The sequence below is a fragment of the Condylostylus longicornis genome, unplaced genomic scaffold (assembly GCF_029603195.1).
Source record: "Condylostylus longicornis isolate FDR11 unplaced genomic scaffold, ASM2960319v2 ptg000031l, whole genome shotgun sequence".
Taxonomy (NCBI): domain Eukaryota; kingdom Metazoa; phylum Arthropoda; class Insecta; order Diptera; family Dolichopodidae; genus Condylostylus; species Condylostylus longicornis.
The window spans coordinates 9,687,781-9,713,586 of NW_026578000.1; the positions used below are offsets into that span (position 1 = coordinate 9,687,781).

Consider the following 25,806-nt stretch of genomic DNA (forward strand, 5'->3'; position numbering starts at 1 on the left):
GCAAGCAAGATTAATTTTTAATACATTTCTTTATAATTTACATACATAATCTTATAATGTATAATAATAATTTACATAATATAAATATTTATTAAAATATACAAATTTGAAACCTCTACCTACAGTGCAACAGGAATTTTTATAAGAGAAATAAATAGGGAAATAGAAAAGCGATATTACATAAATAATACATTATAAATACTAGAATGAAAATAATATAAAGTAAACTTTTAATGGTAAAATATGAACCAACATTTACAAAGCCTACATATAATATACACATAAACATAAATACATTATAAACTTATGTACATTCTTGGAATAAGTTTTTAATTCAAAATACATATGTACATGTGTACATTGATTTTAAAAAATTAGATATTTAAGTTTTCAAAATTTTCATATTTGAGTTTCTATGTTATTAAATAAATTATTATACATAATTTAGTTAAATAACACATGTGCATGTATGTTTTTTAGAATTCCGTACAAAGAAAATAAGCATCTCATTAAATTACAGCCACGCAAAAATTTCTTAACTCGATTCGTTAGAAAGATTTAATTAAGCAATTCAATATTGAAGTGTACTTGACAATGTTAATGACAATAAGTTAAATACTTTCCTATATCTGTAAGTTCATTAAATTAATTTGCAGTGCGACAAAGAAAAATCTTCAAATTTGAATAGTAAAGGATTTTGTATGGTAAGTTATTTTTTTTTTCCGTAATTGTTGCAAAATAACTTTCAAGTTTACAAAAAGGGAGTTACATACACATTTTAGAATGTTTCTTTATTCTCTTAAGTTTTATTTCCGTTTATTGTAATATTACCTATGTTTATACATATTAATGTTATAATAAACTTAGTAAGAAAAAAATTAATGTCAAACTTAATAAGAAATACATTGTGCAGTCAGTTGCCTCCGAAGAACTATAATATATACATATCCAAGTTCGTGTTAAACATTACATAAAGTTCTCTATGCAACCACTCATAAATGCAAGATACGAGTATAACGGTTCCCGAGCATACTATCTAAACTCTGACGCTATAAATATATTTCTCAACGTTTATTGCCAATTATTTTTCTTCTATGCAATAACTTTTATTTTAGTTTATTTCACAAGAAAAGCATAAATTTATTTTATTAGAAACTAAATTTAATAAGTGCTTTTTTTTATTTTTGGCTTATTACTCCTTTTTTATAATTTATACTATAATTTTTACTTTATTTTGTAACAATCGCATACTTACTTACAACTTGTTCTCTAGCTCATAGAGAGTTTTTTTTAAATATAATGGCAGAATAAACAATAATTATATTATAATAAGTTATAATAAGGTATTTTCTATACTTAATAAAAAAATTAAAATTCACTAAAAATGTTAAATTTTGTAACATTAAAAAATAAATTACATTAAGTATAGCAATACTTTACAAAACGTATAAAAAAAATCTTACAAAAACAAATTTGTTAGACATTTTACAGTTTCTCCTTCAAAAGAAAGTTCAAAGCAAAGTCGAGACCTTTCATTAAATCGCGATCATAATACAATAAAATGAAAAATCCAAACTTCTATACACATACTCATCTGATTACATCGCGTGAGGGAAATTTTTTTCTTAATTGGTAGAAATGAATTATAAACACAGGCAAATAATAAGCATAACAGAAAAAGAAAGTTGAACTACATTTTCCAACTTCCCATGTCTGTTGTACATGGAAAGGAAAAGCGCATATATTGTACACACACATGCAGTAAATGTATGCCTGTGTGTGTAAGGTACATAGAATCCGTTTTCTAGTTTGAATGTGTAGAAAAATCTGAACAAAGAAAATGAAAACTTAAAATGCTTGCACACTATTACCCACATTCTTGTAGTCGTGTCACTGACGTGATAAAAAAATCTATCAAGTATATAAATCTTGATAGATTCTAATAAAAATATATTTGTTACGTATGTACATATGTATAAAAGAAAAGAAAGAAAATTTTGAACCAATAGTTTTCTTATTTTTCAAAGTAATTTTATAAAGTACTGAGACACATCACAAACAGTTCAAACACCTTGAAGCTTCCTTCAGCTTTGGGTGACTATCACGCCAAATATTTTACAGAAATAGCGCGCCTATTTCTACTTGAATAAAATCTAAGGATGGTGTCACTTCTAGCGATATTCGAATGCGATAGGACTAGCAGAATGCGGATGTATATTAATTTTTTTCGAATTCATTTTGCGATATAAAATTTTAAAGTTCTTGTACTCTCCTTTACAATTGAAAAAAGAAATGTCGAAATCTATTTGATTATTCAATATAAGTATGTATGTATATACATATGTATATGGTCATTTAATTTCTACCATATCTTTCCCTTTCAAAATAAAAAAGTTCAAAACTATGTTCTAATAAAAACTATGCAAGTAACGCAGCTGAAAGCAGTTTATCGCGTTTGATATTCCATGATACAATAATTTGCTAGTATGCGATGTACACACCTATTGTAAATAGATAACCTAATAAATTAATAGAATTTTTTTTAATTGACACAACAAACCTAATGGCTTGATTTGTGCGATAAACCGCGAAAGATGTATTAAAAAACTACATAATTACATTAAACTGTTTTCGTCAATGTAAGAAGTTCAAAATTGTAAAATAAGCTGACATATGAATAAAAATTAAGAAAATATGAATAAAAATTAAAAAATGCACTGAGGGAATAATGTAGTACCACCATAATGTTGTAGTATTGAGTCACTCAATTTTGATGTTATTTATTTTTAAAGTAAATATATAAGAAAACAAAAATTACTTTTTATGAAATTTGAAATTAGTCGTATTTCAGGATTGTAACGGTACGGAAGTGGAATTGTTTTTGTTCGGTAAAAAACCGTTATAAAATCTATAACGTAATTTTTTTATTTTTGCTATTTTATCATAAGTGCGGATACATGCGTATTCATGAATATCAAATTTTTGTTTTAGTAAAAACTTTATTCTGTTTAACATAAATTTTATTTTATTATAAGGGTTATATAAATTTATAATTATATACATACATACATATATATAATTATAAAGTTTGTTATTAAAATTACGAAACCAAAAAAATTACAATAAAAATTAGCTATTGGTCTAACGCTTTTTAATGCGTTTCTATTGTGATACATTTTTAATCTATTCAAATGCTTTTCTTCAAAGAAAAAATTTAAATAAATATTTAAGCCACTCTATATTTTTATTACATTCATTCATACATTCGTGTTTTTTGAATAAATTCAAAACTTTATTATAATAAAGAAAAAGCAATAAGAATAAATTATTTACAATATATGTATGTATGTACATAATATACAATATATATTTTTTTTATTTCTTAATTTCCAATAGGAATACGTGTTTTCATAAATTTGAAAACACAAAATTGATGAGAATGGGAAAATTATGTTTGCTGTTAATAATTGGCTTACTAGCCGGCTTTACTCAAACAGGTGCGTACATTTCTAAAACTAATTTTGATGTTGTTCTTTTCCTTCTATTTTTCTTTGGGTTATTTGGGTTTTTTTAACGGCTTAAAATTAAATAATTTACCATTTCGTGTAAAAAAAATTACTAAAGCTGTAAAATTTTTCCAAAAAATAAAGAAAAAAAACGAAATTTATATAATTACTTATTATTTCAAAAAAAATATGCTACTGCATACGTATTCATCAAAACTAAAATGTAAAAAATTGTTTTCAATATTTTATAATTCTGTCAAAAATATTGTGTATCGAACAAGTGTGCAACATTTTAAATTTGTTTAATTTATTGAAAAATAGTTTTCGTTTCTTTTGTTTTTTTGAATAATATTATAATATACATATGTATAAGTACTTAGCTTAACTTGTGTGTGATACTTACTTGCCAAGCGAATACAAAAAGAGATTTATATACATATGTGTAGCATAAATATACACATGGTGTAGCATAAATCCTTTGCGTGCGAATATTAAAATCATGGAATTAAAAAGAATTATGCTTATTTTTTTCTAAAATAGCTTTTTATTTTTACTTTGTTCAAACCCGTATAAAAACAAATACAATTTAAAATGCACATATGTATGGAAGTTCACCAATCAATTGGTATTATTTTAAAAATATATAATTTTGTAAAAAACGTATAAAACGTAGGTAAGTACCAACTAACGCATTTTAAACAATAGCTTTATGTGCCCTGCATCTATAAAAATTTGTAATGATTAACAAAATTTTAATTTGATAATTTACAAAAGCAGAAACATAGCTTGTTGTTTTTAATTAAATCCAAGACTGTGGAAAATTTTAATGTATAATTCTGTATAATTTAAACAAATTTTATAAAGATAAGAATTATAAAATAAAAAAACATAATTTTTTTACTTTAACAAGTGTGCTTTATAATAATAAATAGATTAATATAATTTTAAACATTAATCTAATTAAAATATGTATATACAAATATGTTCAATATATTTACAATGTATACGCTCTTTAATAATGAAGTGCTGCATTACACTTTTTTAAATTCATATATGTAGTTAATATATTATTTTTTCCTGAATAGTGTATTGACCATAGAAAACTATAATAAATATTTTTTATAATTATGTCGTTTTTCTAATTAAAATAAACATATGTATGTATAGGTATACAAATGAAATAAAATACCAAATAATGTATTTAAATAAACACAGATTTAATAAAAACAATTTTAAAATCTCGCATAATTAAAAATATCTGGTGTGGTCTGAGCATAATCGACCGCAATTTACTTTTTTTGAATAATATTTTGTAATTCCAGTAGCAGATAAAAAAAACATTTTGTACATACGCATAAGTACGTTAGTATAACTTTTCACGAGGAATAATAAATACATACTTACGTACATACATATATGTAATTACTTATACATTTTTATATTGCAAATTTAGACATCATCCTTTGTTTTGAAAAGTATTTTTAATTTTTTATCCAAAAAATATTATTCTTACGATAGCAAAATACAATATAGAAATTTTAACCTAAATTTCTATTAAATATTCTATATGTTTTTATAAAGAAAATTTTAAATATCAATTCTTTTGATTACATAATATAGAAATTTTACTCATTTACATAGTTTTGATATTTGAGCAAATGCAATATTTACCAAAAACGTCTTAGTTTTCAAAGTAGTGAAGTTATTTTAAACATTAGCTTACTTTTTCGAAATCAGCATTAGGTTAATGTTTTATATAGACTTTTTATGTAGAATACGCAATTGTTTAATATATTAAATAAACATATATTTATATTAATAGAGAACAATATTAATAAGCTGGTAACGAGCTAAATTTTTCTATGTACATATTTATATATGTACGTTTTGGAAGAAATGCTTACATACATATATTTAAACATATATACACATGCAAATATGTGTTTTTATTTCCAAAAAAAAAAGAAAAATAATTTTTTTACCCACACACTTCAAAAAAAAAGTATGAAATAAGAAAAATTTTAAAAATAGCTTTAAGTTGAAACTGCAAAGAAAAACGGAAAAATTAATAAAAAAGAAAAGTTTACATTTATTTGATATATGTACATAACTTTCAGAAAAAAATTTTTAGCACTTTTTCACAACAAATCTCTTGCACAATAATAAATTTCATTCTGTCCGCCCGTATCTTTTTTTACAAAACACACCCCTTAAAAATAGCAAGCTGAAATTATTTTTTAATAAATCTTTGCTCACAACTTATTAACCTTTTAAAGGAAATTGTGACTTACCTCTCTTCTCTACGAGTTAATGCCAATAAAAGTCTACCAACACTTTTTAAATTTCACAAAGGCAGAAAGTAAAAATTTGTTCCTTCTATCGTGAAGTGGCATTGTCGAATTTTATGATGACAAAAAGGCTGTTGAAATTATTTTTGATATCGTTTATCTCAAACGGTAAGGTCCAAGAGAAAATTAGGATTTGTAGATTGTAGATTTTTTCAAGGGAACCGAGTGGGGCAGGAGTATCTCCTGAGCCCCCGCAGCCATTCGCGACTTTTTGTAGCCTCCGCACGCCCCTCCTGCAATATCCCCGTTCCAAGTATGAAACCGGAGATATCACTAAGGGAGTTAGACAGCAGTTCCTAAACACTTAAGAAACCTTGTCCAAAACAATTGCGCCGCCGGACAGCCATTACCGGACAGTTGTAAAGTATGTACGCGGCAGTTTCATCAGCATTCCCGCAAAATCTGCACTAGGCAGGACCCGATTTCTCCAGCCTATCCAGATATCTAACCGGGCAATGGCCCGTGAAAAAATTCGCAATAGCGCGAACACTGCTCCGCTCATCCCTAACAGCTCTGCGAAATTAAAGGATAGATCATCCCCTTCCAAGTTATCACCTCTTGAAATTAGTAGAGTTTTAATTTTTAAAAGATAATTTTCTTTTAATTTTTCTCTGAAATATATGCAATAATTTTTTAACTTAAAAATTGTGCGTTATTAAAAATATTTTAAGCAAGAGGTTGTTGTTTAAAAAAATAAAGTATTTTGGCTTATTCAGAAGAAAAGTGCTTTTTAACAAACCATTGGTTTGATTCGAATTAATTTTAATTCTATATTTATCTAGTTAATGTTGATTTTATGTTTCTAGATGTTTTTGAAAAAAAATTATATAATGTAAGTATTTCTAAAGTTATCTTTCAATCTATCTTGTTGACCTAAAATATATTTTTTATAACAACATTGTTATCTACATATGTATATACATATATATAATATTATATACGTATGCGGAAGCTATTTTAGTAATCTGAATTACAATATTGTTGAGACCTATAACAAAAAATTAATCAATCGGTCAGATTACCAAATTAACTCAAATAAAAATTTTTATCGAAACTGGTTGGGGTGATGTACGCAAGTTCAAAGACAGAGAGATCAACACATCTTTTTAAAAGTAATCTCTCAACGAAGAAGTGCGTTCCAGCTGAAATCTCGACTCGTGAAATTTGATGCGTTCACATTATCTCTCTCATTCTCTACAACGCGATCGGTAAAATATGTCGTAGAAAATAGAATAGTAATGCTGAATAGAATATGTATATATCAGACTATCAAGCTGAAATTAAGTTCGGAAGTTTATTCCAAAATGTTCCTTACAAAAAATGTTTTAATATATTTTGAAGACATTTTTTTTGTAATGGTAAAATGCCCAACCATTGAAGCAAATACTTTCTAATCCGAACTCATATTATACTGCAAAATTAAGTTCAAAAACAATGTTTAACCTTTTCCTCTTCTAAATTTAATGCGTACCTTCATTCTAGTAGTGTTTGCTTTTTCTCGTCAAAATCCTGAGAAAATTAGAGTGATACAATATTTAAATATTTTTGAATTCACAAAGCAGATCAGGGCAATTTTTTGAATAAAGAAATATAATTTCGTTATTTAACGGAAAAATATATGGATGACGTGGGAGTTTGAGCCATGGTTGCTGTTATACTCCGATCGGAATTTTTGTACCCTATTTAGAGTTCCGTACTTTTTTGTGCTCCCTTTTTAAATTTCCTAACATAAAGCAAAATACTTAGCTAATTTCTTTAAATTAGAAGCTTTTTTCCGTCTTTTTGCAAATCTTCGTTAATTTTGCGGCTAAGGTATACTACTCAACTGAAAAAAAAATTTTTGTTTTCCATATATGTAAGTTTTACGTAAAAAAAATTCTACAATTTATAAACGGCGGAAAATAAATTTTGACCAGCTGATTTTTTTCAAGTATTTAACACATTTCTGCCCAAAGTCTGACATTAAAATGAATCGGATACGTAAATGATCATCAGTGTAGGTTAAATCGTAGACTTAGTCTGCTTTTCAAATTACTTTTGTATTAATTCCTTGAACTTAGGAAATATTTGACTTTGTTGACGATATTGATATTGAATGGAATCATGTTGTTCAAACTGGTCAAAAAATAATATCAGATATGAAAAGCGGACGTAGTAATTTTTTTGGTAAAAATTTATGAATTACAAAATGGTGTAACGAAAAATCATTTCCTCAAGAGAAAAATTTTTACGCAGTTCTTTAAGTTTCCCACACAACTCTGCAGCAGCCGAACGAGTTTTTTCAATTTAAATAAAAACGAAATTGAGGAAGTATTTAACAGTAGAAAATGTTAGTGCAATTCCCTATGAAAAGAGCTTTTATGAAATTACGAAGCATACGACTGAGAAGCTACTAAAGCGCTAGTTAAAACTTATTTTAAAAAGTACTAATTTCTAAATCATTCATTTTATTCCCGTGATGCTTAATTTATTTAATTTGTTTAGTGAAAAAACATTTTATTATGTTTAATAGAAGCAATTTATGTTTTATTTTATCTTCAAAAAAAGAGACGAAGTTAATCTTGCTGCGTTTGATGATTATTTTTGTGCATATTTTGTGTATTGTTCAGAATGCTTCTTCTTTTTAGGAATTTACACATGAACAAAATAACTTTTATTTATATTTCGTGAGTATATAATTTGGCTTTCAAGGTGTGCACTCTCTTTTCTTCAAAAATAGTTCTTTTTTAATTGGAAAAAACTGCTTCTCGAATAAATCAAACGTTAGCCCTAGTTTAAACTCAACAAAATCATTTAAATTAACACTTTTTTGGAAATTTTTCTCTACATTAAATTACGTTATAATATAGTAATGTCAGAATTGTAAATTAAATATTAGGTAAATACATATACATACTTGTACATATAATAATATATAATTTTAAATATGTATGTGTATGTATATAAGTATGTTTATGTATGCAGATTTTTCTCGATCATTTGATCAGTATTAATTATTAAACGATCACTGATTATAATTGAGAGAATATCTTCCATTTTATGCTTTTTTTTAACTATAAAAATTTTCTATTACATGCATGCATACATAAATACATAAGTATATACATATTGGCATACATAGATGTTTTTTCTAATTTATCAAATTATTAAATAATCCAAAAATTTTTAAAATTATTCAGAATTAACCAGGAGAAGAAATTAATATAATTTTGAATTGGTTATGCATATATAAGAATTAAAATCAAAAAGTTCAAATTTTAAACAAAAAGAATTTTCTGTATATTACGTCATAATTTATAAAAAGAGCCAATATGTACAAAAATATATCCAAAAATCAGCCTTTAAATAAGTTTTCTCTCATAAGATAAAAAAAAAGTGAGTACATACTAGTGTACATATGATCTGCGAACATTAGTTTTTTGACTTTCAAAGTTGGGATTTCAAGTTTAAATTAATAATTGATTGGTAAGTATGCAAATTATAGAAGAGTAAAAAAAGCTTGCCGAGTGATAAAATTTACAAATGCAGAGCAAATATGAAAGTATAAAATATAAAATTTCAACTTTTGACTCGATTTTTATTTTAGAATATACATACATACGTTACATATAAGTAAAAAAATATTTTTGCAATAACAATAATGCAAAAAACCTATTTAATTTCATTAAAAATTATTAAACGGTTATTAGACAGCCATTTTGTTTTAAGTTCATCTACGCTAAGCAGCATTGAGATAAAGCCAGTCACTACTTTTCTACGTTTGCTGGATTTAAATAAAGTTTGTAATTTTGTTACAATAAATATAGTTAAAAACAGCATTTCTAGAGTTTTGGTAGGGTCCAACTTTTAGAAAGGGGAGATAGGTAAAAATTTTCTTCCAAGAAAATAAATGTCTAGTAAAGATGTATTCATATGTAAAATCACAGCTTTTTATTTTAAATTGTTTAGAAATTTTATAAGCAGACATACGAACAGAGTGAAACAAATAAACACATTATTTAAAATCTTTTTGGAAAATTACTAAAAAACATGGAAAATATAGATAAGCATCCATAATACATTACTCTGTTTTTTACTTTTAGTTTCCAAATAAAATTTCGAAAAGTTTGCTTTGTAAATTTACTCATGCATGCGCACGTTCGTTTCTAAAAATTAAGGATGTACAGCCGAAAACTTACAAGCACAATGTACATACGTTTTTCTTTTAAATAGTTGTTCTATTTAGGGAACTGCTTCTATTCTCTGTAAATAAAATATTTTTATACAACTATTATCGTAGTTAGATTCACAGTACTAACATATAGTTTAAATTATTAATGTTTGATCTAACATGATTGAACTATATGAAAAATTAAATTGTGGTATAAACATAATTAAGTTATACCAACCTATGTACGTAATATTGCAGTGAAATAGGTAAGTATAGTTCTCATGCATAGCCATTAACCAAAAATTTAATTTAGTCAATTCCAATACATACATATAAGTATATATTACAACTTGTTGGTTAAAATAAATTTATTTTGCTTTGGAACGAATAGTTATATACTATTCAAAAAACGTTTTTATCATTACCGTACTATAGGTTGATCTTAAAATGTGTTCTATACTTTTCAGTTTGAGCTTCTCCATGTATTCGGTTTGTCATTAGCAAGCCAGTTGATAAGCATCTGTCATAGCTTGATATTTGATTTGAATAAATAAAAAAGGCGTTTCATTCGATTAATATCATAACAAACAAAAAATGTAATAATAAATAGGTTAATCATTTAAATGGGAACATTTGTTTTATGTAAATCATTTCAAGTTTGCTCCAAATTAAAAACTACCAAACGAAGAAACTGATAACCAAAATTATAATTTGAAACAAAGTTTTATATTTTAATTTTTTTTATATTTCCATGTATATTTTTATTTATTTACCCAAACATATATTATACCTGTTTTATATTAAGAAAAAAGAATTACCGTTTGAGAATCACTGTTCGGAATTTGATATAAAATATCAAAATTTTGCACCCATCAGCGATATGAAATGATTAATTTATTTATTTGACGGTTAATTTGACAATACCGATTGTATGGTTCCCTTTCAATGTTTAACATCTCATTTGCATTATTTTCATTTCTAATATTGAAATTTATTTTATTTCACCGAAATTTTAAAAAATTTTTTAGTGTGACAAATGAAAAAAGTCAGTAAAATTACCTATGAAAGCCTTTACAAAAATTTACTTTTCAATTCGTTTTTTTTTTAAACCTTTAATAAACAAACGCAATAGAATATAGAAGTGCTGGAGAACTTTTTGTAAGCAGATTTTTCTGTTGGCATTGCGATACTCTTGAATATGACAATTGTGGTGAAAATTTCGAAACAAGTGGTTTACCAACTATAGATTGCAGTAAAATGTCACCACCAAAACATTTGGTTAACGTATATGGCGCTAAATATTCCAAATTGAACGCAACAGGTTGCGTTAAAACCGTGTCAACAAGTAAATAAAAATAAAATAAGATTCATTTATTCGCTTATATTTTAATTCTTTTCTTTTTTACTGCTCTTTTCGCGCAACTTAAATAACAATGTGCAATATCATTTAGAGGGTACAAGAACTATTATTCGTCGCTCATGCTTTTTTGGTAATCCAGATAAATTAGATTTAACATGTTTACCAGATGAATATGAAAGTATCCAAAAATATGATGTTTGCGACGTATGTACGGAACATTTGTGCAATAGATCTTCATCTATGATTTCATTACATGCATTTGTCGTGGTTGCAGTTGTATTCATCTTTGTTTTGTAGCAATGAACTTTAGCATTATATCAACTAAAATTTTTTTACTTATTTACTCATTTATCATTTTTTTATGATTTGCATATACATTTAGATTTTGTTTATAGGCACTTTCTCACAACATCATTCGCAAACAATCTGCAAAAGCCATGAATCTGTAAGAACAATTGAAGACGTAAGTGGACAAAGGGGTTAATTAACATTTTGATGAAAATCGAGCTTTTCGGATAGAACATCATTAAATTTCATGTATTTTCAATTGTGTTTATTCTTATAGTTAGAAACTTCATAGAAGACGAGATTGGCAGTGCATATAGGAGATAAGTAACAAAAAAATAGTTTTACAATTTGTTAGTGAAAAATTGTGTCACAATGCAAATGTAAGTTAAGCCCTTTGTCCATTTACCTCTTCAATTTTACAAAATAAATTATTTAATTGTAATATATGACTGTAATTTGCAAATTAAAGCGATTGATGTAATCGACGTGATTTTCAAACTGATGAAAGGCCATATTTTACTCTTAATATATAATTGCATAAATATTTGTGTGAAACTTATTAGAAAAGTTTGTTAATATTTAAGGTTTTTTAAATAAAAAATTTTAAATTGTTTAAATAATAATTATCTAATTATTATTGAAATTGATTGAATTAAGTTAAGAAATTTAATTAAAATGGAATATCATCATTGTCAATGTTGGAAGCTAAAAAAGTTATAATAAGAAGTTGATCGGTCTTGTCATCGACAAAATATAAAAATATTTCTTTACAATTTTATTAACGCATTACCGAGAACTGTCGTGAAATAAGAATGTTAGAATTAAGCTTAGAATAAATACATAGAGCAAATATGTATATGTAAGTTGAATCAATTACATTCATTTTAAATATTCTAAGGAAATTCTATGTTAGTGTTATTATTAAGTTCTACTATGAGGTATGTATGTTTGTATTTAAATATTGTACTGTATTTTTAATTGTGAGTATGAAACCTTTTTTAGAAGGTTTATTAATACTCACAATTAAAGGAATTTTTACTTTTTTTTTTGAAAATTTTTTTTCTTGAAGTCTGGATTCGGGCCAAGATTCAAAAACTCGAAACTTAAACATAGTTTTTAAAAACTTTTTGACTTTTGGATAATAATTAATACAATTAAAACTTGATTATAATAAAAAAATATAATATTGCTGTTAAGAGATTAATTTTGAAAAACAAAGTCCTACAAATGTAGAAATACGTATTAGTTTTTTATTAACAACATATAAGACCAGGTTTAATAGTCCAATAACAAAAAAGCTGGGCAAGTAAAAATTTTGTGAAAATTCGTTAAAACCCCTGTATCTCGGAAACCGTTTAATTTTCACAACTAGTTCCAAACAAAAATTTTACCCATTTTTGATGCCCTAAACAATTATATAATATTGTACTCTTCTGAATCACCCTGTATGCATATATTTCTTTTTGCAAAATTTGATAAATCTTGTATTTATGTATATGTACATGCGTATGGATTGCGTACGTGGTTAAAAAATGACAAAATATCAAAATTTTACTTTTTGATTGACAATAACTTATAAGAGAAGAAAGTAGGAAAAAAATTCCTTCCAACGGTTTGTTCTTAATGTTTGATTTTTCAATTTACCTTCTAAAAGAAAATTTATGTTAAAGATTTGACAGCCAATTCAATTTTTGACAATTATTCGAATGCTATTCAAATACGTATGCTTCTTACATAATTAAAAATATTAACACAAATGTACGCAAAGAGTGTATTTTAATTGTTTTGGTCATAAAAATTTAACTTATGTTTATAGTTATGTTTAATAAATGTACTTTAACGTACTAAACAGGATTTGATCGCCGTTATCAAAATGTTGTAGAGTCATACATATTTTGTAATTCTTAATGTCAATTTCATTTGTGATACAGTTAGTTAAAGTAGCGCATATTTCTCCCAACTACATTTTGACTACAGCGACCAGAACCATTATTTTTATAGTGTGAAAGTTGCAGCACAAATTTCATAAAAATTTCATTTTATTCACCAACTAATTATTTTTATTTTAGTTTTTTCAAATGCTGGTCCATTTTCATGTTGGCATTGTGAGTCATTAACGCAATCAAATTGTGGTGAAAACTTCGACGTTAATGGCATTGAACCCCTTAATTGTGAAAAAACAAAATTTCCAGCACATTTGTTGCATATTATTGGCACATTAAATCAAAATGTGACTGGTTGCATGAAAACGACTACTGAAAGTATACCAATATATTAATTTCTACATTTACACACAAAAAAACATATCTACATTTAACTGAAAATTCAATACTATTAGTTTATTAATGCTAGTTTTTTTTTCTTATATTTATTTACTTCACAACGTAAACGAACTAAAATACATGTAAATGCCAAAATACACATACTATGAAAAAAGTCAATGGAGAAATCATTGTAAGACGTTCGTGCTTTTTCGGTGATGTGAAAAATATTAATCCTGGATGTACACCAGACCCAAGTAGCTTAATACGACATATCGATAATTGTGAAGTTTGTGAGAAACATTTATGCAATACCAGTTCCTCTTTATTAAGATTATATTCACACAGTTTATTAGAATTTTTATCGATTACAATTATCTTAAATATTATAATACACAAATTGTAGCCAGATTTACAATAAAAAGAAATAATCAAGAAAAAACGAAGAAAAACATGACAAAAATGAAAATGAAACAAAAAATATATTTTTAGTTCTCATACACAATAATGTTATGCATATCGTATTCGTATAATTGTATCGTATAAAGTGTATACCGATTACTGGTTTTGGTCAAAAATTAAATAGCCTGCTATGCAGTAAAAGTATGCAGTATTATTATTCTTTCTTAATATTGTTATAAACATGTTATTAGAATTTTCTTTAAAATAAATAAATTCAGCAAGGAAATATAATCGTAAGTGTTCGTGATTGAAAATGGGTTCCTAAAAATGAGAACAGAGTGAATTTTTTTTTACTTTTTGAAGCACTTTCCCAAAAAATTTTTGAAAGGCTTATAAGTTTCACTCTTTCCGTCCGTCGCTATGTCCGTCTGTGAACACGTTTACAAAACTTGTACACCCTTAAAGAGAGAAAGCTGAAATTTTATATGTACATAGATCTTTTCAGTAGAAGAAAATTTTTACCTATCTCTCCCTCTCCCCTTTTAAAAGCTATACTCCCCTAAAAACCTAAAATGGCATTTTTTAACCAATTATTGCAGCGAAACCGTGAGCATTTTTCAAATCTTGCTTCAAATTTTTGATATCGTTTTTCTTCTAAACTGCAAGTTGTACAAGTCTGAAATTTTAGCAACTTTTAGACATTAATAAATAGTTCATTTCGTTCAATTTTTCCAACCAACACCCCCTCTCAAGTTATCGCCTCTCGAAATTTGTAAAATTTGAATTTTTGGCACCTTATATTTCCGAAACTGCAAGTTTTTTCAAATTTCTATAAATGTATTTTATAGAAAAAATATAATTAATTTTTCTTATAATTAGAAAATATATTTTACTTAACTCATGCAATTAACCTTTAAAATCGAGCATTATCTTAACAACTCTTTAAATTTATTTTTGCTTTATTTCAAAGCCTGCATGAATCGTTCAACCTGAATGTATGCAATCCTGGAAATAGTTTCGTGTATGAATGAAAGAAATTTTAATAGTGTAGTAGGTATACCCAGATTGTTTTTAAAAGCAGGATTTTCACTTGTTAAAGGAAAAAGTGCTACATTACAAAACATTCGTTTGACCCTATCTTACTTTATTATTGCTTTTGGTCACGAACCTAAGTATCCAAAAAGTTTGGCATAACTTATTATTCAGAAACAAAAAAAAAATATACCCCCATGCGTAAAAGATCCTACCACATTATTTTGATTATAAACATTCAAGTCGTTTACGGCCGAAAATACAAATTCACAATTTTTTAAACATTTCGAATAAGTAAATACAAGGTCACAATTTTTTAACATTTCAAGTAAGTAAATACAAGGTCACAATTTTTTAAGTAATGGCTGCAAAACGGCAAAGTTATGAATAGTTTTAGTTTTTTGATTCAAAATTTATTATTGAGCAGCTTTCAACGGTATACTGTTATGAAGGCCTATCAATTGAAACCCACTCATACGATTTTTTATGATATATATAGTAGCTTGATTTTAATATGAATGTATCCTTGCGGAGCTTCATACTAAACAAACTACTCATGAAGAATAAACATGTGCTGAAGCAAAATGATAAGGCGTGTTGGGTTGCCAGATTTTTATATTTTGTAATGAAAAATTCAAGATCAAATCAAGTACAATGACTATTGCAATGTCGGTATATGGATATAAATTTTTTTATTTTGCCCTGTTCTTTTGATAAGTTAACGGCACTTTGATTTCATTTTAAATTTTCCTTCCTACACTAAATTCATTATTTATGATTGATTATATATTATACACTAATGTCTTAATTTTGTTGCAATATTTTCGAATATATTTATATTCAGTGCGATTCGCACTAGAGGCCTATTTACTTATTCGAAATGTTTAAAAAATTGTGAATTGGTAGCCTCGGCCGTAAACGACTTGAATGCTAATTTCTTTTAACATATTTATAATATTGAAGGACATAATTCAACATTCGGTTTCTGTGTTTACAAAACAGGAATACGGCAGTAATAGTTTTTTTCATTTTTTGCATAGATTAAATACCTTTCACAACAGATATAAATTAATTACAATAAGTAATTTTCTATGTGATCAAACACATTATATACACACAACTTTTTGTTTTTGTTTTAAATCTCAAAACAAACAATCATACATACATACATGCAAAAATTTTACCAATTTTTGCATGTATGTATGCATGTATGTACTTATGTAAATTCCTCGTTTGCTTTCTGCTTCCCTTTTTTTTTCCTTCACTCCTAGGATTAGTATAGGGCTAGTGCATGATATCTATCATGCCCTAGTTTCTATAGTCATAGAGAGTTAGCTAGGTAGGTGACTAGCCTGCCGTAGTTCTTATTTATATTAAATATTTCATATAATTAATATTTACTGTTTATTTTTCTTAGTCTGTACTATCGAATATTACGAATATTTGAAAATTACTTGTATAATATTTATGAGTATTGCATATTAAGTTATATAATATTGAATATAATTTTTATAATGACCTGGCCGAGGTTTGAACCCGAAACCTTTCGGCTAAAGGGCCGGTGCCATAACCTCTGCACCAATGGTCAGGTTTTCTGCTGCCTTAGTATAAAATAAATAAAACGAAAATTTAGAAAATTATAACTCTTAAAAATTTTCAACCCTTCGCTACTAATTTTTGATTATTATCTACTTGATGTAACAAAACAATTTTGTTTGAGTTATACTTTTGACTTGAGTTATACTTTTGCATTGAGTTATACTTTATAACCATATACATATGTACATGATAATTATAACCATTAAATAGGTATTGATATTGTAAAGGACTAAAATTATAAAAAATAACTTAAAATACATAAAGCTTTTTGTATTAAATTAATATTAGATTTAAAACTAAACATGTTACCTATCACAAAATATCATAATTATTACTTATTAAAATACATATTATAGAATTTTAATTTTGAAATATATTCATACCCACATTACACATACATATGTATGTATGTAAGTACGGACATAGATTTTTCAGTAAAATAAAACAAAAAAAAAGTTTTGAAAAAATATTACTTTTCCAGTCAAAGCTTTAAAAAAGTTTTGCAGTTATATTAATTAATTTACATTAGAGTATTATTCATTATTTTTGGCTATGACAACATTTTGAAAGAGAAAATATACCGATCTAAAAAAATTATTTTATAATTTTAGATAATTAAATTTAAATAATTAAAAAACGTAATTTTTTATTGTTTAAAAAATTATTAAACTTCAATTAACTGTTGTTAAAGTTATTTGAGTATTATTGAACTTAACCTGAATCCGCTCCCTGTTTTTACTTACATCAAAAGTTTTATTGTTGTGTGAACTATTACCATATTCTACTTGCATTTTTATTTATTTTTTTTTTGTAAAAATGGAGTCTGCATTCTTATCAATTTTTTTATTGTGAATATATTGGCGAAATAACTTAAAAAATTTTATGGAGATATTATATTTTGTAAATGTGAAATTTAATTTTATATTTTATTTCAAAATTATATTTTATTAACGAAAAAAGTTTGGCGAAAATAATTTCAACTTAGTTTTTACATACATAAATAATATAACATGATCGTTTCGATTCGTGTTCTATCTGTGAAAACCATTAATTTCACCTTTTTAGAAGAAGCAACTGAAAGTGAGCAGAGCGATAAACGGTTAATATGCTATCATTGTGATTCAACTGCCGACAAAAATTGTGGTGAAGATTTTGAAAAATCATCTTTATATGCAATTGACTGCTCCATATACCAAATGCCAAGACATCTTATACATATATTCGGAACAAGTACTAGAAATGCTACCGGCTGCCTTAAGACGATAACTACAAGTAAATTTCTCATTTTCCTCTTTATAAAATTTTTTCATCGATACTTGAAAATTTACAAACAAGTAAAGTCAAGAATGTTTATTATATTTATACCAATATACGGATGTATATAACAATAATATTACAAATAATACAATAAAAGTTAAAACATAAACGGTATCAAACCAAATTTGAACTTTTTATGATTTTTCACAATTATGTATATACACATATGTATATCTACTATTTTGGATTTTTCCGCTATACCGTTAAAACATATCAGAAGTAGTGTCAGAAAATAACTGCATGTTTTCAAAAACAAAATTTAACGATTTTAAAAAATTAGTAATTAAATTAGAAGTATATTAAATAATAATGTTTTCCTTTTGATCTTTTAATTTTTAATAGGGATTTTTTAATTCACTTGGTTGTCAAATCTATGTTTCCTTTGTTGCCCGCAAGTTATTAGTAGAAATTCAAAAGATATTTCACAAACAAGTTTAACATTTTTCAAAGTTAGCAGTTCTAATATGTGTTTATTTATTTATTAAATTTAAACAAAATTACTACACATTATATTTAAACCCAAATTTTTTAAAAATCCCTCAACAATTCAAGTTCAAAGAAAAAATTTTTTACCAATATAGTTTTTTTCTAAATAATATTATTTTCTGACATACTTCAAAGATATTGAGATTATAATAATATAGAATATACTTATGTACATAATTACTTAATAAATAAAATTTTTTATTTATTGTAGTTAATGATGAAATTTCAGTAACAAGGTCATGCTATTACGGTGACACAAATGATACCAATAGAGGTTGTGTTCCAGATCCAATTGAAAGTTTTAGTAAAGGATTTGATAAATGTGATGTATGTCTTGAAAGTTTATGTAATAGCTCCTCAGAAAATTTACATATGGCTACTATTTTATCAATTTCTTTTATATTCATTAGAATTTTATTGTAAATTGTTTTTAATTTAGTTAAAAACCAACTATTTTTTTATAACATAATTAATGTATAAATAAGTAAGTTTACTTAAAATATAAAATATTTCTGTCTATATACATATATAGAAAAATATTACTTAAGCTAACAACTTAAAAAGTATTTTAACAAAATTTTAATTACTAATATAATATTTTATTACTAATTTATGATAAAAAGTACTTTAAAAAAATTAATTTTATTATTAAATCAATCACATTATTATGATTCCTTGTAAGTTTCTTTTAACATAATATTCACTGAAAACTTTTTTATAAATGTAGTAATATAATAGAGTATACTTAATCTTCAATATTGCATTGTTGCACAAAATTTTTGAAAAGCATATTTACAAATTTGTAATATTAATTCTGAAATAAATATTTATGTTAAGAAATTTATGTCTTTTTATTCTCTGCTCATTAAAATGTGTTTATTAAATGTTTAAATAAATAAATGTTGTATTTTACATGTTGAAATTTCCATAATTTCAACATGTAAAGTAAAGTATGAAACATGTATTAAAGCGTATATCATAAGGCATCTAGTATGAACAGATTTTTAACATTTGATTTGATATTTAAGTATGTAAGTTTTGAACCTTTTTATAAATTATTTATGAATTATAAATAGAGGTTTTGAAATTTGTACAAAATTTTGTCAATAAAAATCCTTCATCCTTTTTTTACTATAGCACTCAAGAATACAAATTTCTTCACAAGCTAAAATCGGGATAAAATATAAAATTACTAGTTCTGGTTAACTTTTTGTTATAACAGGCAATTTTATACTGTACAATATTGAATCATCAGTGTAATTAAAACTTAATTATAAAACTTAAATAAAACTTAGTAGTTAAAACTTAATTACTACTATAATTTTACATATTATTAATTTCTGAAATTTACTTTTTATGTCCTTTTGTTTTTCCCGCTAAATTCATAAATTATAATAACTATATAATATTAATATTATTATAGTATAATATTTTAATTAATGAATTTGTATATGTACATTATTTTCTAGAAATGAAAATTTGTAGATAAATAAAAAATTACATTAAAATTTTGATGTCTTAATTTAATTATTATACAATACATTACTAAAATTAATACAAATTAATCATATTTGTGAATTTTTCTAAACTAAAGGTTCAGCTATCGAATGTTTTTCTTGTGAGTCTGCAACTGATAAAACATGTGGGGACGACAACTTTACTAATACCAATAAAGTTGATTGTAGTAAACTAACACCACCGCAGACCCTAACGAATGTAATAAATTCGGCTTTTGGAACTAAACTCGCTAATGGATGTTTGAAGGTGACTTTGGCAAGTACAGGTAAATGTATAACAAGTTTTATGTTTAGTTAAATATGCAACATAAATGCGAATAAGTACTTGACCTCGTATAGTGAAAATTCGAATTATATTGTATCAAATAATATTACTCGAAAACTCAATTTTCTTTTAATTTAACATGCCAACATACACTTAGCGTAATGATTAAATTCCTTTGATTCTTTGCTGAATTCGAAAAATTCTCTATCTTTTCAAATCTATTGTTTGAACCTTGTTTCATGTTATATTTTTTTTTCCTTCTTCATGCACTAGCCATCATCTCATGCCTTAGTTTCATAGCGTCATAGAGTTAACTATAGGTAGTTTTATTTATATTAAATATTTAAGTTTACTAATATTTACAGTTTATTTTTCTTAGTTTTTAATATCGAATATTATGCATATTTTAAAATTACTTGTTATAAATAAATAATATTTATTAGTATTGTATATTAAGTATATAATATAATTTTTATAATGAACTGACTGAGGTTTGAATCCGAGACCCTTCGGTTAAAAGGCTAGTGCCGTAACCACTGCACCAATAGTCAGGTTTTCCATGTTATATATTTATGTAAAATTGAATGAAATGGATTTTGGCGTTACAATGCTCCGAGTAAACCTCGTTCGCTGAAATTAAAGCACAATAATATTGAAAGACGTGCTTTAAGTTTGTGTCCGCCTCCCCACAGAACCTGCGGTGTACTTATTTTCTTAAGATTTCTCCGAATCCTGAGCTAGATGATTGTACAGAGCGTACCAGTTTTAGAAAAAGTATGCTATCCTTATGCTTTTTCATTATGCTTATTAAGTTTTCAGTTTGTACATACCTAATTTCTTTAAACTATCGAGACCGCATTGTTTTACCGAGACGCTGAGCTCGTCTATTTGCCACAATTGCTATACTCTTTTCCCGACAATTTCTCCAGTGTACCACTTTCTACTATAATATCTCATCAAATAACTTAAAGAAGTAGTTACCCAATCTTTCGTATTTACGTCATCTCTGGAAAAACGAAGGACGCAAAGTCCCATCGAAAATTTATTTCAGTCCCAATGAATAATATGCTTCATCCCTGTAGATGTTTTCCGTCCAGTATTACAAGGACTGCTCGCACACTGGCATCCATTACTAGGCGTAATAGTACAAGTCCCAACAGCATTTCCGTTGTCGCCTTCGGACATGGTTCAAGGCACTTTTTCGTAATACTGAAAAGACCTTTTTCATAACCAGCCCACTACTTCATAATACAAGTTGCGCCACCATCAAGGTGAAATTTCAACATATTACGGGCGGTGAGCAACCACCCGCAGATGCTTCACCTCTTACAAACTTTTTCTTTGCTTCTCCTTATTTTAGTCTTGCATAAATACTGCAGTCTCCTTTTTTAGTCCATTTCTTACTCTTCTTTTATTTTAATATAGTGTAGTATTGTCGCTGAAGTCGGAAATGCAGTAATATGGTATTAAAAATCAATTCGGAAATTTTTAATTGAACTAAATTCAGCACTTTATTTCTAAGCTGATTTCAAGGATACTGTATAACTACTTATTTTAGCAATTAATAAACTGGTAGTATTACTGCAGCATGATTATATAATTCATTAAACACATATATATACCTATTTTGCTTTTTTTAGATATTTTGCGATCTATTAATACTACACATATTTCATTTCTGTTTTTAGATGGTGAGGAAAATAAAAAATTCATTACAAGAACATGTTTCTGGGGAGACATAAAAAATCCAAGAAGCACTTGTGAACATAATGGAAAACTTGTCAACAACGCTGACGTTCAATGTGATGTTTGTACGGATGAGTTATGCAACGGAGCTGAGTCTATCACATTTGGAATAACAGCTTTCATAGTCGCATTTACGGGCCGGCTTCTTATCTAAATTACATACATAAAAGTACATACATATATGTATACCTGAAATAAAAGTTAAATTTTAAATTATTACGTTTTAAATATATTCAAAAAATTTTTGAAGCTTATAAGAATCAAGAAAACCATAACTAATAAACCACAAATAAACGACAAAGCCAAATCTGACAAAAATAATACTTACATACATATATGTAGACATAAGTATTATGTATATGCAAATAAAAATTAGAAAAAAAAACCTGTTTAGTAGTTAAACAAAATAAGTGAATGTTAAATAGTCATTTTCAAAGATGACTTGTAAACTGAATTGTCTTTTTAGAAGATATGTTTATTATAATAGTAACGGAATTACGGAAAACTGAGCGCAGAAAACTCAAAATTCATTAGATATAAATTTTTTATTATATAAAAAAGCATATTCTACGTAAATTTGACAAACAGACTACATAATATAAAAAAAAAGTAGATGTAAAGTACAAAATAAAATATTAACAATAAATTTACATGAATTTTACATTGTTTTATATTTATATCAAATAGCACAAAGAAAACATACATACATATGTAATTACAAATTAATATACATACTTACTTTGCCATATATATAGATATATACAACATGTTTAATATTTATTTCATATATTATAACATTTTTGCAAACATTAATATGTATGTATGTGTTAAAATATTTCATTCGATGAAAAATATATCAGTATGTATGTATGTATATTGAAATCAGCATAATTTGCGATACATTTAAAGACTAGAACAATTAAAACAATATCAAAATAAATTGATTATGTACATACTTTGCAAAATAAGAATCCTACATATTCTAAATAACAATTTTTAAAAATTAATCAATATGCGATGTACATATGTAGGTAGTTGCCTTAAAAAGTAAAAAAATAATTTGTTATATTTCATGTTCGAATGCTGAAAGCTGAAAAAACCAAAAGTTTAAACTAGAATAATAATATTTTAAACATATGTTCACATGAATGTATTTACATATACAATTGTTTGGGGTTGTTCTGGTAGAAGAATCAATTCCATTTCGAAATTCAGAACCATCCCAAAACACAGCAAATAATGTACATATATACATACTTTTATGAGTTTCACTTGAATTTTTTAATTTTTATGTCATACTCTTTTGAAGGTTTAGATTCTTACATATTATGTATTTTTAAATTTATAAAATAAAATTGTAAAAGTTTAAAATTGTAAAATGAGTAAAAAAATAAAATATAAGTCCTTATGTAACATGCGTATGTAACTTATACATAAATGTTATATATAGATTAAAAGCAAAAAAATGGTTAATACTTCGTAAGCTTAACTTTTGATTGAATTACGGCTTTTAATCCATTGAGTATTGACTTAATCAACCTGGGCAGGTCATATTCATACTTACATAAAAAAAATCAATATTTTAAAGAATGTAATATATTCCATTGCAAGTAAAAATTATTTATATTATTTATATAAATACTTCTACATTGAAGTATTTATATAAATTGTATCCCTGTAGAATAAGACTTGCCTAGTGTGGTAACTCATAAAACTTAATTTACAACATTTTGTGGAATCAATCTCATCTTATCGAATAACCTTAGTAAAATGAATATAATGTTAGTACAAAATATGAACAATAAGAAAATTAAAAATGCAAAAAACCAAAAAATCGAGATATACATAAATTTGCAGAATACAATTTATGTTTACACCCATACGTATCTTATACACTGCGTACCGCAAAATAAGCGTAACACTGGAATTTATTTTAACGCAAGTTGCAGTACTTTTATTTATTAATGCTTATATGTTTTAGAGTTGCAGTTTTTAAATATATTGCCACATAACACACGTTATTTTTTACATAAGGTACGTTATATTAATATATTCACATGATTATATTTTTGTCTTAATATCATATTTAATTATAAAATTTTAATAATTAATTAATGTAGAAAAAACATATTTTTTGTGGAGCATATGCACAGCCATTATTAAATTTTTAAACAAAAAATTATATTACAACTAAGATTATTGTATGCACTTATATATTTTACTTCATTTTAGGAGAAGCATAATATGTATTAGGAGAAGCTATTTTAGTAGAAGCATTTTAAATTTACAGCACTTACATATGCATACGCATACAATACGCATGCAATATGTACTATAAAAAGTGCACAAGGTAGCAATTAGACTTAGACATTGTCAAATAATAGGTACACGAACGCATAACAAAACAACCATTTCTGCAATTCAAAATTATATTTTTTTCAACAATCTCTCTACTTGTGTGCTTACGCATGCATCTTACATATACATACACATATATTTAATAATTAATATAAGTAGAGTACATCTTTTAAAAAAAACATTTCTGGTTTAAAGAATTATAATATAAATTAAAAAAACAAAAAATATTCTCTTATTAATAAAAAACTAAAATAAAGCATCAAACGACCAAATAAAAATAAAAAAAAAAAATAACCAAAGCGTTTTCATTTTATTCAAATGCATAGTAATTCTTATTTATACCTTAACATCAAACCTTATTACGAGTATCATAAGTTTATTCAACAGATAGCAAAAACGAAATATATCAATGGATTAAGTTAGGGCTTTTATCCGCAGTCAGTTAAAAAACTGTTCTAAAAGCATCAAAATAAAATCACTATCATACTTCTTGCTATTACAAGAGTATATTTTACAAGAGTGAAAGGTAAGAAAAGAAGTTATCAAATAAATAAAAAAGATAATAACTTTCCATTTCTTTACATATACACGTATGCATATCTATTTAACTCTATATATTTCTATATATTTCTATTTTTTTCTATATATATTGCTATTTCTTAAATTAAATATCAACTTTTTCAAAAACTTCCGTTATATCTTCCATTAATATTCTACACAATTTCTACGAAATATGCTCTTTAGACTTGACATACAAAAATATCAAGGGCTGGACTACCTCGACTCTTTTTTTGTATTTCTATCAACCTTGTCTTTAGATGAATTCTACACATTTAATTTTCGATTCCACTGCCATTATTTTCTTTATATACATTGCACAAAGAATACATGAAACTTTTAAAAACTATCCCTGTATCACATTTATTGCTTTATTATTACTACGCTTTCAATAGAGGCGTTTGTATCGTAAAGTAAAAAACAAAAACCAGATTTGCCTTTCAATAAAATTTTAAAAGCAAAAACATAATAGACATATGTATGTAGGTACATTCCTACAAATATATATACATTTATGAAGTAGTAAAAATTTTTTAAAAAGAATAATGTGTTGAATTTTAATAGACGATTATGTCATGTTAATGACATTTCATTGCCACAAAAAATGAAGTCA

The 25,806-nt window shown here is 25.7% G+C and overlaps 1 protein-coding gene across 8 annotated transcripts; it reads left to right on the plus strand.

The window, feature by feature from the left end:
* Positions 1 to 2,834: 2,834 nt before the first annotated feature.
* On the plus strand, positions 2,835 to 22,490 carry LOC129608310 (uncharacterized). 8 transcript variants are annotated; one of them, XM_055519754.1, is made up of 4 exons: positions 2,835 to 2,888; positions 3,397 to 3,497; positions 20,344 to 20,532; positions 22,220 to 22,490. In XM_055519754.1, the coding sequence occupies exons 2-4, from the start codon at positions 3,434 to 3,436 to the stop codon at positions 22,429 to 22,431; spliced, it is 465 nt and encodes a 154-aa protein (XP_055375729.1). In that variant the 5' UTR covers positions 2,835 to 2,888; positions 3,397 to 3,433; the 3' UTR covers positions 22,432 to 22,490. The 8 variants fall into 8 exon arrangements, with proteins under 8 accessions (XP_055375729.1, XP_055375727.1, XP_055375724.1 ...); XM_055519752.1 differs by lacking the exons at positions 20,344 to 20,532; positions 22,220 to 22,490 and adding exons at positions 18,012 to 18,218; positions 18,961 to 19,292; XM_055519749.1 differs by lacking the exons at positions 20,344 to 20,532; positions 22,220 to 22,490 and adding exons at positions 13,722 to 13,913; positions 14,090 to 17,049.
* The last annotated feature ends 3,316 nt before the right edge of the window (positions 22,491 to 25,806 follow it).